The sequence below is a fragment of the Dendropsophus ebraccatus genome, chromosome 2 (genome assembly GCF_027789765.1).
Source record: "Dendropsophus ebraccatus isolate aDenEbr1 chromosome 2, aDenEbr1.pat, whole genome shotgun sequence".
NCBI lineage: Eukaryota > Metazoa > Chordata > Amphibia > Anura > Hylidae > Dendropsophus > Dendropsophus ebraccatus.
In genome coordinates, this window is record NC_091455.1 from 198,923,145 (window position 1) to 198,939,087 (window position 15,943).

General features: G+C 40.3%; 1 protein-coding gene across 1 annotated transcript in view; it reads left to right on the forward strand.

Moving 5' to 3' along the window:
* SPAG6 (sperm associated antigen 6) overlaps positions 1–15,943 on the forward strand; it is a 103,845-nt gene that overhangs the window by 16,193 nt on the left and 71,709 nt on the right. Inside the window, exon 3 of the mRNA XM_069959053.1 lies at positions 9,424–9,590. Coding sequence (XP_069815154.1) covers positions 9,424–9,590 — 167 coding nt within the window. The remainder of the gene's footprint in view (positions 1–9,423; positions 9,591–15,943) is intronic.

Consider the following 15,943-nt stretch of genomic DNA (forward strand, 5'->3'; position numbering starts at 1 on the left):
CCTAAAAACTTTCCAAATGTTTGAACTCATAAAAGTCCAACACATTGTTCTACCCCCCCCCCCCCCTGCACCCGCAGCGCCGAGAGTCACTTCTATGGCATTATGACAATAAAAACAAATCCTGCATATGTTGGGGTTGTCATAGGGACAGTGACGTCATGGCCTGTGTGATTTATGTGTGTGGCGGGTTATCTAATGCTGTCTGGTACCTAGAATAAACCAGGAACCGTGCTTTTTGTGAATTAATTACACACATTTTCTCGGTTGTGCAATATTTATCTCCATTCAGAGTGATGAAGCGTTTAGTACGGCGGGCTGGAATATTTTTGTATGTTGCTTTCGTTTAAAAAAATAAATAAATACAGGAAGATCTAATAAAACGGAGGTATTTACATAGCTCCCCCTTATATATATGCGAAAAATATATGGATGCCTCCTCTACACAAGGTTTTTGCAGTTTCTTGTATTTTTTACAAGTTACTTTTTATATAAGTTATACCTTTTTTTTTTTTTTAATGCTGTCATTACGCAGCATTTTGACTGTATATAGGACTGTCAAAAAGTTTAAGGCAGATGTGGAAAAAAAGCAGTAAAGTAAGACTACTGTCAAATGTAGAAGTGTTTACGGGGTGCTCTAGAGAATTTATTTATTTTTAAATAACTGGTGTCAGAAAGTTATATAGATTTGTAATTTCCTTCTATTTAAAAAAAAAACAACTCAAGTCTTCCAGTACTTATAAGCTGCTGTATGTCCTGCAAGAAGTGGTGTATTCTTTCCAGTCTGGCACAGTGCTCTCTGCTGCCACCTCTGTCCATGTCAGGAACTGTCCAGAGCATTAGCAAATCCCCATAGAAAACCTCTACTGCTCTGGACAGTTCCTGTCTCGGACAGAGGTGGCAACAGAGAGCACTTCCTGCAGGACATACAGCAGCTGATAAGTACTGGTGACGTTTAGATTTTTAAATATAATTAAATTATATATCTGTATAACTTTCTGACACCAGTTGAGTTGAAAACAATTATCTTCTTCGGAGTTTAATAGTTATATGAATTATATGAAATAATTATATGAATTAACAAAATGCAAAGTGAATGACCAGGAGAGAAATGTAAATTACATCAGTATTTGGTGTGACCTTTGCCCTTTACCTTCAGCATCAGGCCTTGTAGGTCACTTGTATACAATGTATGAATAGACCTGGTGAGGAGGTTGTTCCATCATCTTGGAGAAGTAACCCCAGATCTTCTGTAGATGTCGTGGCTCAGATCCTTCCGCCTCTCTATGTAATTCCAGACAGAATGGATGATGTGAGATCAGGGCTCTGTGCGGCCATATCATCACCTCCAGGACTCCTTGTTCTTCTTTACACTGAAGATAGTTATGTATGCCATTGGCTGGATGTTTGGGATCGTTGTTTTGCAGCTACAGAATAAAAACTTTGAGTCAATTAGACACCTTCCTGATTTTTCCGGCACCTGCCTAAAACTTTTGCACAGTACTGTTCATTGGCAAATCCTGTGAAGTATATATCTCTGCGGGTTGCTGTAAAAATGCAGTACCTCTGCTGTATAGCTATCATTTAGTGGCATCCATCATGCATTAAGAAAAATTGTATACCTTGTAGTGAACGTTATATTTATTGAATTCTACTCTATGGAATGGCACAGAGGTCTGCACTCTTTTATCCAGAAAGTGGGAACCTTAACACAAAAGCACCTGGACAGAGACCAGTAAGGTGCCTTTTTGGCCTGTATTATGATAGGACCCCTATACATTTGCAAATGTACACTACAAACAGAAAAAAAGCAAATTAAAAATAAAAGTCAGAAAAACGCAACACAAAGTTGTGAAAAACTGGAGAGAAGGACCCAACCCAGGTGATCCCATTAGTTAAGCTACTATGTGACAAGAATGCTGGGAAAAAAGAATGTGGCATTGGGGCGATGGGCTAATGGTCATGGAAAATGCATATAGGGCAAATACCAAATACCCTTGTCCTAGATGGTAAAAATCCACAATGGGACCTCAGCTTATCTTAGTATAGGTTCCTACCCTTTTGTATATACCACTGTATAAATGTTCTCTCTATAAATGTATCATATTGGCAGTTCTGTGTTGGCAAAGACTTAAGAAGAGAAGGATTTAGGGGGAGTGATTTCTGACAGCCTTAAAGTGAGTCACCAGTGCAACCTGGCAGTAGGGAAAGCAAATTGTATGCTGGGCTATATATATATATATATATATATATATATATATATATATATATATAATGGTATGCTGGGCTGTGGATATACATAATGGTATGCTGGGCTGTATATATATATATATATATTTATATAATGGTATGCTGGGCTGTATATATATATATATATATATAATGGTATGCTGGGCTGTATATGTATATATATATATATATATATATATATATATAATGGTATGCTGGGCTGTATATATATATAATGGTATGCTAGGCTGTATATGTAATGTTATGCTGGGCTGGCTATATAGCTAGAGGTATAACCAGTAGGAAGAGGGAGATTGTGATCCCGCTGTATAGAGCTCTGGTGACATCACATCTGGAATATTGTGTCCAGTTCTCTGGAGACCTCACCTACAAAAAGGATATTGATAAAATAGAAAGGGTCCAAAGATAAGCTACAAAAATGGTGGAGGGTGTCAGGCATAAAACATATCAGGAAAGACTTAATGATTTAAATCTGTACAGTCTTGAGGAAAGAAAGGGAAGGGGGGACATGATCAAAACCTTTATATATGTTACAGGACTAAATAAGGTTCAGGAGGGAAGAACAAGAGGACACAGTGAGCGGTTAGTTGGGGGAAAGATCAGAAGTAACCTGAGAAAACATTACTTTACTGGAAAAGTAGTAGATGCTTGGAACAGACTTCCAGCAGATGTGGTAGATAAATCTACAATAAGAGAATGTAAACCTGCCTGGGATATACATATATCTATCCTGAGATAATAAGAAGGAAATACTAAATTCTAATAAAAAAAAAAAAATTCTGTTTCTAAACCCCTTTGATACTGCTGATTCCAACTGGTGCAAACTACAACTCCCATCATTTCAGTGTTCTGTAGAGCGCTTTCATCCGAGATCACAGACCTATCATGTATCAAAAGATTATTCTGTATTGATTTCCCCTTTAAGTAGTGCTGGAAAAAAAAGGCAGAAAAGATATTTCCATGGCTGGCGTCCACCCGATCCATATGAATCCATTCTGATGCCATGCCCAGGGAGGGAGCGGCGGCTGCCAGCAGAGGCCTACAATAGGAGCCCTTGCTCGGCGCTGGGCTCTCCTCTCCTTGTAAGCTGTTTCAGCAGACTGTGCACATTGTAGCAGTTTACAAGGAAGTTGATGTATTGAGCTGTGAGGAGGAGAGGCCGCCGGCTCTGAAGAGGCAGCTGTTCCTTTCAGCTATGTGGCAGTTGCTGCATCCACTTTACTCGCAGCATTGAAAACCTTCATTTTACAGAGTTCAGCACAGGCGATTCCCTGCGCCTGGACCCCGCACAGACCCATAAATCAGCCCTTTCTTAAGGTCATGCAGGATATTTTCAGTTTTTTTGCTCTCTTTCAAGCAAACGGCAATTGACACCAGTCAGAGGGAGGAAGCGAATAAATTTCAGTATTTTTGGATATGCAAATCCGAGGTCGGCTGCTAACGCGTTTATTCCTATAGAAAAGGAAATGGAAATCTATTATAGCAATGGCAAAGTCTGTACTGTGTCTGCAATTTAACAGACACGTTTGGGCCTCTAACCAGTGGTCCAGTTACTCTGTAAACTGTGTCCTTTTAGGAAGGGTTAATCCTGTATATTTCCATAATATACATATAGTGTGTGTGTGTGTGTGTGTGTGTGTGTGTGTGTGTGTGTGTGTATATATATATATATATATATATATTAGTGGTACCTTGGTTCTCAAACTGCTCGGTTCTCAAACTGCTTGGAACTCAAACTGTATTTTCAAGGAAACTTTGCTTCGGTTCCCAAACTCTGCTCTCTTCTCAAACACTTTTCGAGCACCCAGTCTTGAAGTACTCGGTATCTCAACGTTTTTGCGTGTGGATGGTGGTTTGTACCTGGTGAGTTTAGCACTGGTGATGCTTGACATACAGTACAGTGCTGTATAAGACTGCTGGAGTGCATATACAGTAGAATAGTAGTACATTTAGTGCACCACCATCTCCCATCCTGTACTGTATAAGACTGCTGGAGTGCATATACAGTAGAATAGTAGTACAGTCAGTTCACCACCATCTCCCATCCTGTACAGTGCTGTATAATACTGCTGGAGTGCATACACAGTACAGTAGTAGTACAGTCAGTGCACCACCATCTCGTATCTGTTACAGTGCTGGGATGGGGGGGTCTCTATACAGTAAAGGATGATTGAGGAGTACTCAGTGACTGCTGTACTATAATTGCTGGTTTTGTTGTATATAATGTACTGTACACTATATAGTGCTGTTCTGTAAAGTACTGTAGAGATTAAACTGGGCACTATACAATGTAATTTATGAGTACTGTAGGTAATTATTGGTCTGTGCTGCAATTTAAGGGTATAAACCCCCACACCGTATATGCAGCGTATTTACTGCTGCGATACGCAGCAAATACGCAGCAAACACGCAGCAGATTAGATCTAAATAACTGAACACAGCATCAAATCTGCCCCATCAAATTTGCTGCGTATCTGCTGTGTATACGGTGTGTGGGTTTGTACCCTAACACATTTACATTATTTCCTATGGGAAGACACTGCTCGGTTCTCAAACTGCCTTCTGGAACCAATTTAGTTCGAGAACCGAGGTACCACTGTATGTGTATGTGTGTGTCCAATATATGGATCATGTTTTTAGGCAATAAAGATGTTTACATTGGAGAACACCTCGTAGTAGTGACGCATTTTGGTTGCAATTTTTTGACCTGAATTGTTTGTCGAGTTGAGATTTGCTGCCATAATTTGGGTCATTAGACCAGCAACTGGGCTGAAAATTATGGCAGTTGTACCTGTATATATAATATTATATGTGTATGCATGTATGTATGTATGTGTGTGTATATATATATATATATATATATATATACACTACCGTTCAAAAGTTTGGGGTCACCCAAACAATTTTGTGTTTTCCATTAAAAGTCACACTTCTTCACCACCATACGTTGTGAAATGAATAGAAAATACAGTCAAGACATTGACAAGGTTAGAAATAATGATTTGTATTTGAAATAACATTGTTTTTACATCACACTTTGCTTTCGTCAAAGAATCCTCCTTTTGCAGCAATTCCAGCATTGCACACCTTTGACATTCTAGCTGTTAATCTGTTTAGGTAAGCTGGAGAAATTGCACCCCACGCTTCTAGAAGCAGCTCCCACAAGTTGGATTGGTTGGATGGGCACTTCTGGCGTACCATACGGTCCAGCTGCTCCCACAACAGCTCAATGGGGTTCAGATCTGGTGACTGCGCTGGCCACTCCATTACCTATGATAGAATACCAGCTGCTGCTTCTGCTGTAAATAGTTCTTGCACAATTTGGAGGTGTGTTTAGGGTCATTGTCCTGTTGTAGGATGAAATTGGCTCCAATCAAGCGCTGTCCACTGGGTATGGCATGGCGGTGCAGAGAGATAGCCTTCCTTATTCAGAATCCCTTTTACCCTGTACAAATCTCCCACCTTACCAGCACCAACCCGAAACCATCACATGACCTCCACCATGCTTAACAGATGGCGTCAGGCATTCTCCCAGCATCTTTTTATTGGTTCTGCGTCTCACAAACGTTCTTCTTTGTGATCCAAACACCTCAAACTTGGATTCATCCGTCCAGAACACTTTTTTTCCAGTCTTCCTCTGTCCAATGTCTGTGTTCTTTTGCCCATTTTAATCTTTTTCTTTTATTGGCCAGTCTCAGATATGGCTTTTTCTTTGCCACTCTGCCCTGAAGCCCAAAATCCTACAGCCTCCTCTTCACTGTAGATGTTGACACCGTTGTTTTGCAGGTACTATTTAATGAAGATGCCAGTTGGGGACCTGTGAGGCGTCTGTTTCTCAAACTAGAGACTCTAATGTGCTTATCTTCTTGCTTAGTTGTGCAACGTGGCCTCCCACTTCTTTTTCTACTCTGGTTAGAGCCTGTTTGTGCTGTCCTCTGAAGGGAGTAGTACACAGCGTTGTAGGAAATCTTCAATTTCTTAGCAATTTCTCGCATGGAATAGCCTTGATTTCTAAGAACAAGAATAGACTGTCGAATTTCAGATGAAAGTTCTCTTTTTCTGGCCATTTTGAGCGTTTAATTGACCCCACAAATGTGATGTTACAGAAACACAATCTGCTCAAAGGAAGGTCAGTTTTGTAGCTTCTGTAACGAGCTAGACTGTTTTCAGATGTGTGAACATGATTGCACAAGGGTTTTCTATTCATCAATTAGCCTTCTGAGCCAATGAGCAAACACATTGTACCATTAGAACACTGGAGTGATAGTTGCTGGAAATGGGCCTCTATACACCTATGTAGATATTGCACCAAAAACCAGACATTTGCAGCTAGAATAGTCATTTACCACATTAGCAATGTATAGAGTGTATTTGTTTAAAGTTAGGACTAGTTTAAAGTTATCTTCTTTGAAAAGTACAGTGCTTTTCCTTCAAAAATAAGGACATTTCAATGTGACCCCAAACTTTTGAACGGTAGTGTGTATATATGTAAATATATATATATATATATATATATATATATATATATATATTTAATTTTTTTTGCTACATAATTTGTGAAATTTGGCCTATACCTAGACATGCCCTTTTGTAAGAAATTTTAAATAGCACCAACATATTCCAGGGCACTTGAAGATATATATTACTATGAAATCCTTATCCTAAGTATATAAAAAGTAAGAAGTTATAGAAAGTTCAGAAGAGGCGATCCTTAACTCCCATGAATATTTACTATTGATAATAACATTTTTAGGAGCTTACCATGGCAAACAACCATTGCTGTTCGCCAGAGTGTAATATAAATAAATAAGATCTGCCAGATGTACAATCTGTATATTAGTTTCCTGTAAGCAGGTTGCGGGCAGCGGTGTGAGGGACTTGATAGCCTTGGCGTAGCGGAGTATCCCATGTTCCTGCACTGTAAATGTTATCCTTGTATCCCGCACCTCTAACCAGGCCCAGATGTTCCCTGTTTCGCTCACATTCGGCCTCGCTGTAATATGCTGCTTTATTTAAAATCAAACATTTGACAGATTTGTGTATCAGTGAAATCTAGGAGCAAAATGGAAGCGAGGGAATTCATCTAGAAGTAACATGGGGGACTAATCGCATCCAGCTTTTGGATATTTTGGATAGTGTCAAAGGGAAAAATATGGAGGGGGTGGATTGTGGGAATTTTTTTTTTTTGCATGTAATCTCTGCTGTTATTCAAAGATCATGTCAATTTTAAGGAGCTTTATTTAGTGCTATAGAATTAGGATTCATTACTTTTTATTATTGGATTAGGTGTAGTTATAGATATTTAGGATGGAAGGATGAGGCACAGGGGTAATCTGCAAAATGTGTACTATGAGGTTAATTGCAGAGCTGGCTTACTGCAGTGAATTAGTGTGTGTGTCTGTGTGTGTATGTATAGATAGATAGATAGATTTATTAGAATTTTCTTTTTTTTTTAACTCAATTGGTGTCGAAAAGTCGGATAGATTTCTGACACATTGCTTTCTGCTGCCACCTCTGTCCATGTCAGGAACTGTTCAGAGCAGTAGCAAATCTCCATAGAAAACCTCTCCTGCTCTGGAAAGTTCCTCACATGGACGGAGTAGTATTACCATATTGATATTAAAGACACGTACATAGGATATGCCATAGCGTATCCTCTGGGACCCTCACCTATCTCAAAAACAAGGGTCCCATATATATTCTTTAACATCTTCATGTCAGCCATAAAGCTATACACGTGCCAACTGACAATGTCCTATGCTGTTCACCATTAAATGGGTATTCCACCCAAACATAACTTTGATATGTTGCTGTCCATGGTGAGACTAACAATTCCTTCCATACTTGTTATTATCTGTTCAGTCTCCTTCCCCCAGTTCTGATCTGCAGCTTTCTGCTGAAGACACAAAAATCTGTGTGTGAGCTTTTCTCTCTGTCTCCCTTTTCTTCCCCCTTCATTCTGAGACAGCTGATGTAAACAAGTTCCTATCGGCAACTTTGTAGCAACTCCGTAAGGCCGGGAGGATTAATCGCAGTGAGTTCATCAGCAGCTTGACCTCAGATTAACCTTCCAAGCATTACAAAGACGCTACAAAGTTGCATATAAAGCCTGCCAAGGACTTCAGCCGTCTAGGAAGGGAGAAGGTGAAGACTGAGAAAATAGCTCACACACAGTTTTTAGCAGAAAGCAGCAGCTTGGAACTGGGGGAAGGAGACTGAATAGATTATAACAAGTATAGAATGAATTGTTAGTCTCACCATTGGCAGCAACGTATTAAAAGTCATGTTTCAGTGGAATACCCCCTTAACTCCTTAAACACCTTGCGCTATAGCAATAGTGGCATTTAAAAGAGTGTCAGTCACTGGAGCGGTACCTTTTAGTGACTGATCGGAACTCCTGTTCCATATCTGCAGGGTTCCTTTGTTGACGGCTAGAGGTATCTTACCTATCTCAATGCTACATTTGTCAGACTCCAGTAGTAGGGCGCCGATATCGCTGATCAATGGTATGCCATAGCATTGACCATTATAAGCAATCCAATGATTACCTGTAAAAGTCCCCTAGGGGGATTTTAAGTGTTTTTAAATAAAAAAAAATTCTTTTTAATACAAAAAATAAACACATTTAGTATTATAGCGTGCGGAATTCAAAGTATACAAATATAATATTGTTCCTGCATGGTGAACGGTGTAAATGAAGAGGGGAGAAAAAAACTTTTCTAGCATTGCATTTTTTTCCCCACACATTATATATTGTATATGTATTAATTTAATAAAAAGTCATAAAAAAATCCTATCTACACCAATAAAAAATAGAGATAATAAAAAAAAAAAAAAAAAAAAAAAGCCACAAGCATCCCTCTGGGGAATAAAAGCGTTATGGCCTTTAGAATGTGAAGAGGAACACTTCCCCGTGTGACCTGGACATATGTCTATCAATGACTTTTGGTTAAAAAGGGGTTAAAAACAAAAAATCTCTGTATTCTAGGGCATTGTTGTTCTGCAACTATATAATATTACGTACTGTAGTAATTGATTAGATTGACACTGATGGAGATTATGATCACATGATGTGTAATAACGAACCGGCATTACACAAGGAATATTCTGTTTTCCACAGGGATCGGAGCTGTTGTCACTCTTAATCTTTGCTCTTTTTTTTCTCCTGTGACTTAGGCGTTATGTCTCTGCTGCGGCCCCTTCTCTTGGACGTGGTCCCAACTATCCAGCAGACCTCGGCTTTGGCTCTTGGGAGACTCGCCAATTATAATGATGATCTGGCAGAAGCCGTTGTTAAAGGAGACATTCTTCCACAGCTTGTGTACTCTCTGGCCGAGCAGAATGTAAGTAAATACTTTTACCGCCTTTTAAAGACTTTCATTGTGGCTTAAAACATAACCTAAAGGAATTTATAAGAAACACATCCCCCCCCCCCTATGCACTTCTACAAGGTGAGGACATTTCTGTCAATGAAATAGAAATATCAATGCAAGATTACTTAATATAACACTTTTTTTTATTAGATCCCCCAAGGAGCAGAAGACTTGCTTTTGCTTGCAGCCAGATGTACAAGATAGAAATTTTTACCGAACTTCTTCCTTAGTAAATGTGATCTGTAGTCAGGTTATAGAGCAAGATTGATATATAACTTTGTGGGAAACGATCCAGGGGAATTTATAATATATTGATATAAATCGGTGCACATTCTGGGCTTAGGAGTCCTGTGGGCGGTCCTAGTCAGTGATTGACAGCTTTCCCAGTGGGAGTGCTTTCATAAATAATAGTCAGGTGGTGAATAGGACAGCCCACTGGACCCATTATTTCAGAATTAATTATTATGTTTTATAAATTTTGTAGACATTGTGGTGCCTTGCCCTTAAAGTGTATCTGAACCCACAATCTGACCCCCCCCAAAACCACTCGTACCTTCGGATAGCTGCTTTTAATCCAAGATCTGTCCTGGGGTTCGTTTGGCAGGTGAGGCAGTTATTGTCCTAAAAAACAACTTTAAGGCTATGTTCACACTACGTAAAACAACGTCCGTAGTCCTCGCCGCAAAACTTCGGCCGTTGTTTTTAGGTTTGTAAACTTGGCTGCAATATATGCAAACTACATTCGTGCAATGCGCACTATGTATCAGACAACGGCCATTGTTTATACGGCCCCGTGAAAAATGAACATGTCAATTATTTCCGGCCGGTAATGCTCCAACAATGGCCGTGGATTTCAATGCGGCCGCGAACGTAAAACTTATATCTGCCGGATTAAACTTGATTTTAATGTAAAAAATGTTCTGAGTGGTTTCCCTGGCTGGGCGCAGTATTTAAAGTAAATGACCTGTGTCAGCCCGCTGAAGCAAATTTAAACAACGGCCGTAGTTTCACGACTAGCCCGTATGCTCGTATTTCTACGGCCGTAGTTTCAGGCCTACATGTCTGGCCGGGTGAAAACAATGGCCGTTAATTTACGCTGTGTGAACATAGCCTTAAACTTGCAGCCCTGTGCCAAACTGCCGTGGCCTAGAGTATCCGTGCCCTAACTTTGCACTACCCCTCTGTCCCTCCTCCCCACCCTCCTCATCATTAGGAATGCCACTGGCAGGATTTTTCCTATTCCTCTGCAGTGAACACTGCACAGGTGCCTTGACGATCCAGCCCATGTGCGGTATTCACACAGCTGATGAATAGGAGAATACCTGCCTGGGGCATTCCTGATGATGAGCAGGGTGGGGAGGAGGGACAGAGAGGTTGTGCCAGCCTAATAAACAGACACTCTAGGCCACGCCAGTTTGACACAGGGCTGCAAGTTTAAAAGTTGTTTTTTAGGACAATCACTGCATCACCTGCCGAACGGACCCCAGGACAGATCTTGGATTAAAAGCAGCTATCCAAAGGTACAAGCAGTTTTGGGGGGATGGGGTGTCAGATTTCAGGGGAATGGGGTGGGTTTTGGGTGTGACATATGCCAGACCATTTTGGGCTAAATAATGTTAACCAAAACATTTGTATTCCAGGTAGGGCTAGGCAATTAATCAAATAATTAGATTAATTTGCCCCGAATTTAGCTGTTTAAGCTGATGTAGCCGATACCACGGCTGCATATGACTATTGGGGTATGCACCCACCCCCTCCACGTCTTGAAAAGCTTACTTCCAAGATGTGGACTTGCTGTAAGTGAGCGCCAGGAAGCAGAAGGCTTCATTTGTCTTCTGCTCCCTGGAAAACCCCTTCAATGAAACTCATGGATGCCGCTCTCCTGGAATGAAATAGATGGCACTATTGGACTAGAGATAGGGGATGTGCATCATGTGGGCAAAAGCAAAAAACACCTGCGTCTTTAAATGCTGAGGGGTGAGGGGCACTCTTTCTTTAGTCTTACGTTTCATCTAATATACATTAAATTTACTTTTATCTCTGGGTAGTTAAAGGGCTTATCCAGGATTAGAGCACCACCCCTGTCATCAGGTTGTGTATAGTATTACAACTCTGTTCTATGTATCATTTTTTGTAAGCCTGAATAACCCCTTTAAGGGCCATTTACATAGAGCAATCAGAAAAATCTGTGTTTGCATGTTCCCTCCCAATCTCCAAATAGATACTGATAAATTATATGGGGAATTAGGCGGAGCTCACACTGTGTTCTGTTTACCATAACAGTTTTTAAATGGTTTCTTTTAATGTACACAAAAATGTGGTCACCCAAGTTGTTGTGTATGCTAAAAAAGAAAAAAGCCTCCGATTTGCTCTTTTTTTTATTTTTTATTTATAAAGTAATGGTCCTTTTACACAGAGCGATTATCGTTCGAATTTTCACTATAACGATCACATTTGAGAGATAATCGGCTCATGTAAACACAGCGAACAAGCAAGAAATTGTACATTTTGGTCTTTCAACATGTTCTCAAATCATCGTTGGTCGTTCACTGAAAATTCGCAGATCGCTTTGTCTAAACAGTCTTTCAACGATTCACCTATGGGCTTAAGCGATCTTAAAACGATCGCAGTAATGATTTTTTCAAACGATATTGTTCCGTCTAAATACTGATCGTTATAAAAAAACACATTGTTACTCCGAAATCGGTAATCGTTCGATTGGGCGAATTATCGCTCCGTGTGAAAGGAAAATAAGTCAATGGGAAAATGAATCCAAACGGGTTGCACACATTTTGTATCTGTTTTTTTCTCGTAAAACGTATGCGTTAACTTGACTGCAAAAACGCAGTGTGAATCCAGCCTTATAAAGGGAGGGCGCATGATGGCAATATCTGTACAGGGCTGACACTATACAAATTAATATAATGAGTAATTGATGAGAATTGATAGATAAGTGAAGTTTTTAGTAGGAGAATCATAACCCTTCCTATAAGATGCCACCAATTCAGGAATATTAACTATTTACCTTAATAAAGATCTCTAGTCCGGCCTCTCCCCGGGGCTCCTCAAGCCACCCCCAGGCCTCCCTGACAACCTCCCTTGGGCCTGCCTGTAGCCTCCCTTTTCTCGGCTTCTGTGTTGGAAATACTCCCATTGTATTGAAGTGCGGCTTTGAATCCTTGGGTTTGCATAAATAATTCATGTGTATATTGATGAATAGAGCCTAAATGACAGTCTGTGAGATAATAGAGATACTTAACCCAGAAAAGGCAGCTGCTTGTTTATTTAAAACAACTATTTCAGACATAGAAAAGGTCTCTCAAAAGTTTAAGGCACGAAAACAGAATTGACAAAACTAAATTGAATTACAATACACTCTCCATACACAGAGCCGCATTCATTTAAGCAGTTCTAGTGGGTGAGCCGTGTATCCTTCCTTACTAAATATGCGTTTGTTGCCTCTAAACAGGCTGGTACTTAAATGCCACAGTGAACACCAGAGCTTAAAATACATTTGCATCAATACATAGATATAAGCAGTAATGTGTATATATTGTACATATAAAATAGCAGTATAAAACATTTTACGGCTTAAAGGGGTAGAATTTGATTTCTCAAAAATACATTGTTTTGGTGGTGCTCGGTTTCGGCTTCGACATGAAGAAATGACTAGTCAGCCAATCACTGGTGGAGGCGGGTTACAACTATGGCTACTGATTGGCTAAGCTTGCATTTCCTGTGTGTCAAGAAGAGCAGCAGGAAGTGCTGGTCAGCAGGTGTTAGTGGTGAGGTATCAGGCAGGGGAGTATAAATTTTTATTTTTAAGGTGCATTGAAGAAAATGTTCTAGTGCCAGACAATCCCTTTAATTATTCAGTGATATGTATACCAAACAGACTTGTAGGAGAGGAGGAATTTGTAAAGGGGGAACATGAAATCCATCTAAATCCAAGAGAAAAGGATGGGAGGAACTTGAGCATGTAGGCTGAAAATGAAATGATTGGTGGTGAACGGTTTTATTTTCTAGCTGTGTCATCCAGGAACAGGTGATATAGGGATTTTACAATTTAAAGGGAACCTGTCACCCCCCAGGCTGGGGCAGAGCCCGACCCCCCGCTAGAGACCCTTATACTTAGACCCGCTCCCGTTGCCGAGATATCACCGTCGGAAGCCTGGCCTGCGCATCAGAGAGGAGTCCGACGCTCATAGAGAATGACGGCTCCATTCATTTTCTATGCGTGTCGGACTCATCTCTGATGCGCAGGCCGGGCTTCTGACGGTGATATCTCGGCAACGGGAGCGGGTCCAGGAGCGGGACTTCGTGTACGGGGTAAGTATTAGAGTCTCTAGCGGGGGGTCGGCCGGGCTCTGCCCCGGCACGGGGGGTGACAGGTCCTCTTTAATTGACTATCTGCACAGAGGGAAATGTGAATGCTAGGCCTAGGGGGTGTAAGCCAGATTCATGCCCTCTCAAACTTATATTGACACCCCTAAGCCTGATACACCTCTCTTTGACATAATTTTCATACCCCTAAGCCTGAATCCCACTCTTCCGCTTCATATTCTCACCTCCTGAGATTAACCCCCCAAACCTCATAGTCACAGATTAAGTCCCCTTTAGCCTTGTATTCACACCCCCTGAGCCTGATTGACCCCCTCAGCTTTAGGCTGGGTTCACACTATGTATATTTGAGGCTGTATTTGGTCCTCATGTCAGGTCCTCATAGCAACCAAAACCAGGAGTGGATTGAAAACACAGAAAGGCTCTGTTCACACAATGTTGAAATTGAGTGGATGGCCGCCATATAACAGTAAATAACGGCCATTATTTCAATACCACAGCCGTTGTTTTAAAATAACAGCAAATATTTGCCATTAAATGATGGCCATCCACTCAATTACAACATTATGTGAACAGAGCCTTTCTGTGTTTTCAATCCACTCCTGGTTTTGGTTGCTATACAGCCTCACAAATACAGCCTCAAATATACATAGTGTGAACCCAGCCTTATACTTACAATCATGAGCCTAGCTTTTTAAAATTAAGTTCCCACCCATCTGACTATTCAGAAAAAAAACTGCAGATAGTCAACCAAACAGTAAAAGTTCCCACTGAACGAGAGCAGAGGTGGTGAGTGTTTGCAGCATGCCAATCCTGAGGAGAGTCCCTCAATCATTGCTCATGTTCACGCCATGTTTATTAACGTAATGAAAAATGAAAAAAGAAAAAAGTACAATAGCACCAACTGTGTTTAGAGAAAAATGCAATAGATAAGAAACAATCATAGAACAAGCAAATCACTAGTAAGGGTGGAAATCCCAGCCCCCCGTGGGAGTCAAGAAGCCGTATGTGCACGGATCCACTGGGAGAGACTGCAAAGTCCATAAATAAATAAATAAATAAATAAATAAAAAAAACGATATCCAACACCATGGATCATGTAGAAATCCAAACGTTCTTTATTGATCCAGTTTGAAAGCAGTTGGAAATGACACCCACACGTATGCAGGTATATGACGCGTTTCAGTAATAAAAACCTTACTCAGCTTATGAGTAAGGGTAGATTACCAAAACCCATCAGATACCTGCATACATGTGTGTGTGGTTTCTAGCTCCTTTTATACTGGATCAGCAAAGAACGTTTGGATTTCTAAAAGATCCATGGTGCTGGATATCGTTTTTTTCACAAAAATGAGACATGAAGATGTAATTTCCATCAATTAAAAGTGCATGTACACCACCTAAAAAAATACAATGAGCATGTCAAAAATCTTAAAATAGTGTCCATATCTACTCATCACATTTGGATAAAAAAAAAAACTACGAATTTACGATGAATTATAGTTAGAGATAAGCAAACGTACAGTAAGGGTGGTATTACATGGAACGATTATCGTTCGAAAAATCGTTAAATCGTTCGGATTTTAACGATAATAGTTTAGTGTAATAGCAGACAACGATTAAACGACCAACGAGAAATCGTTGGTCGTTTAATAGAATTTGGATCTACTTTTATCGTTGATCGTTTGCAAGTCTTTCCCATGTAATAAGAGTAGCAGCGAACGCAGTAGCGACGACAGGACGAACGGAATAACCATCATAGGTAACGATCCTCTTTCTGTGTAATTGGGTGAACGATTTCAGGTCGTTCACCATATCGGTTGTTTGAGTTTGTTTATCATTGAAAAATTGCTTTGTGTAATAAATGTATCCATAATTGCAGATCTCTAGGGCTGCATTCATCTACTCAAATGCTGAGCGTTCAGGTTCACATGAACCCGAACTTACTGTACATTCTGCTCATCTCTCGCTATAATAGTCCT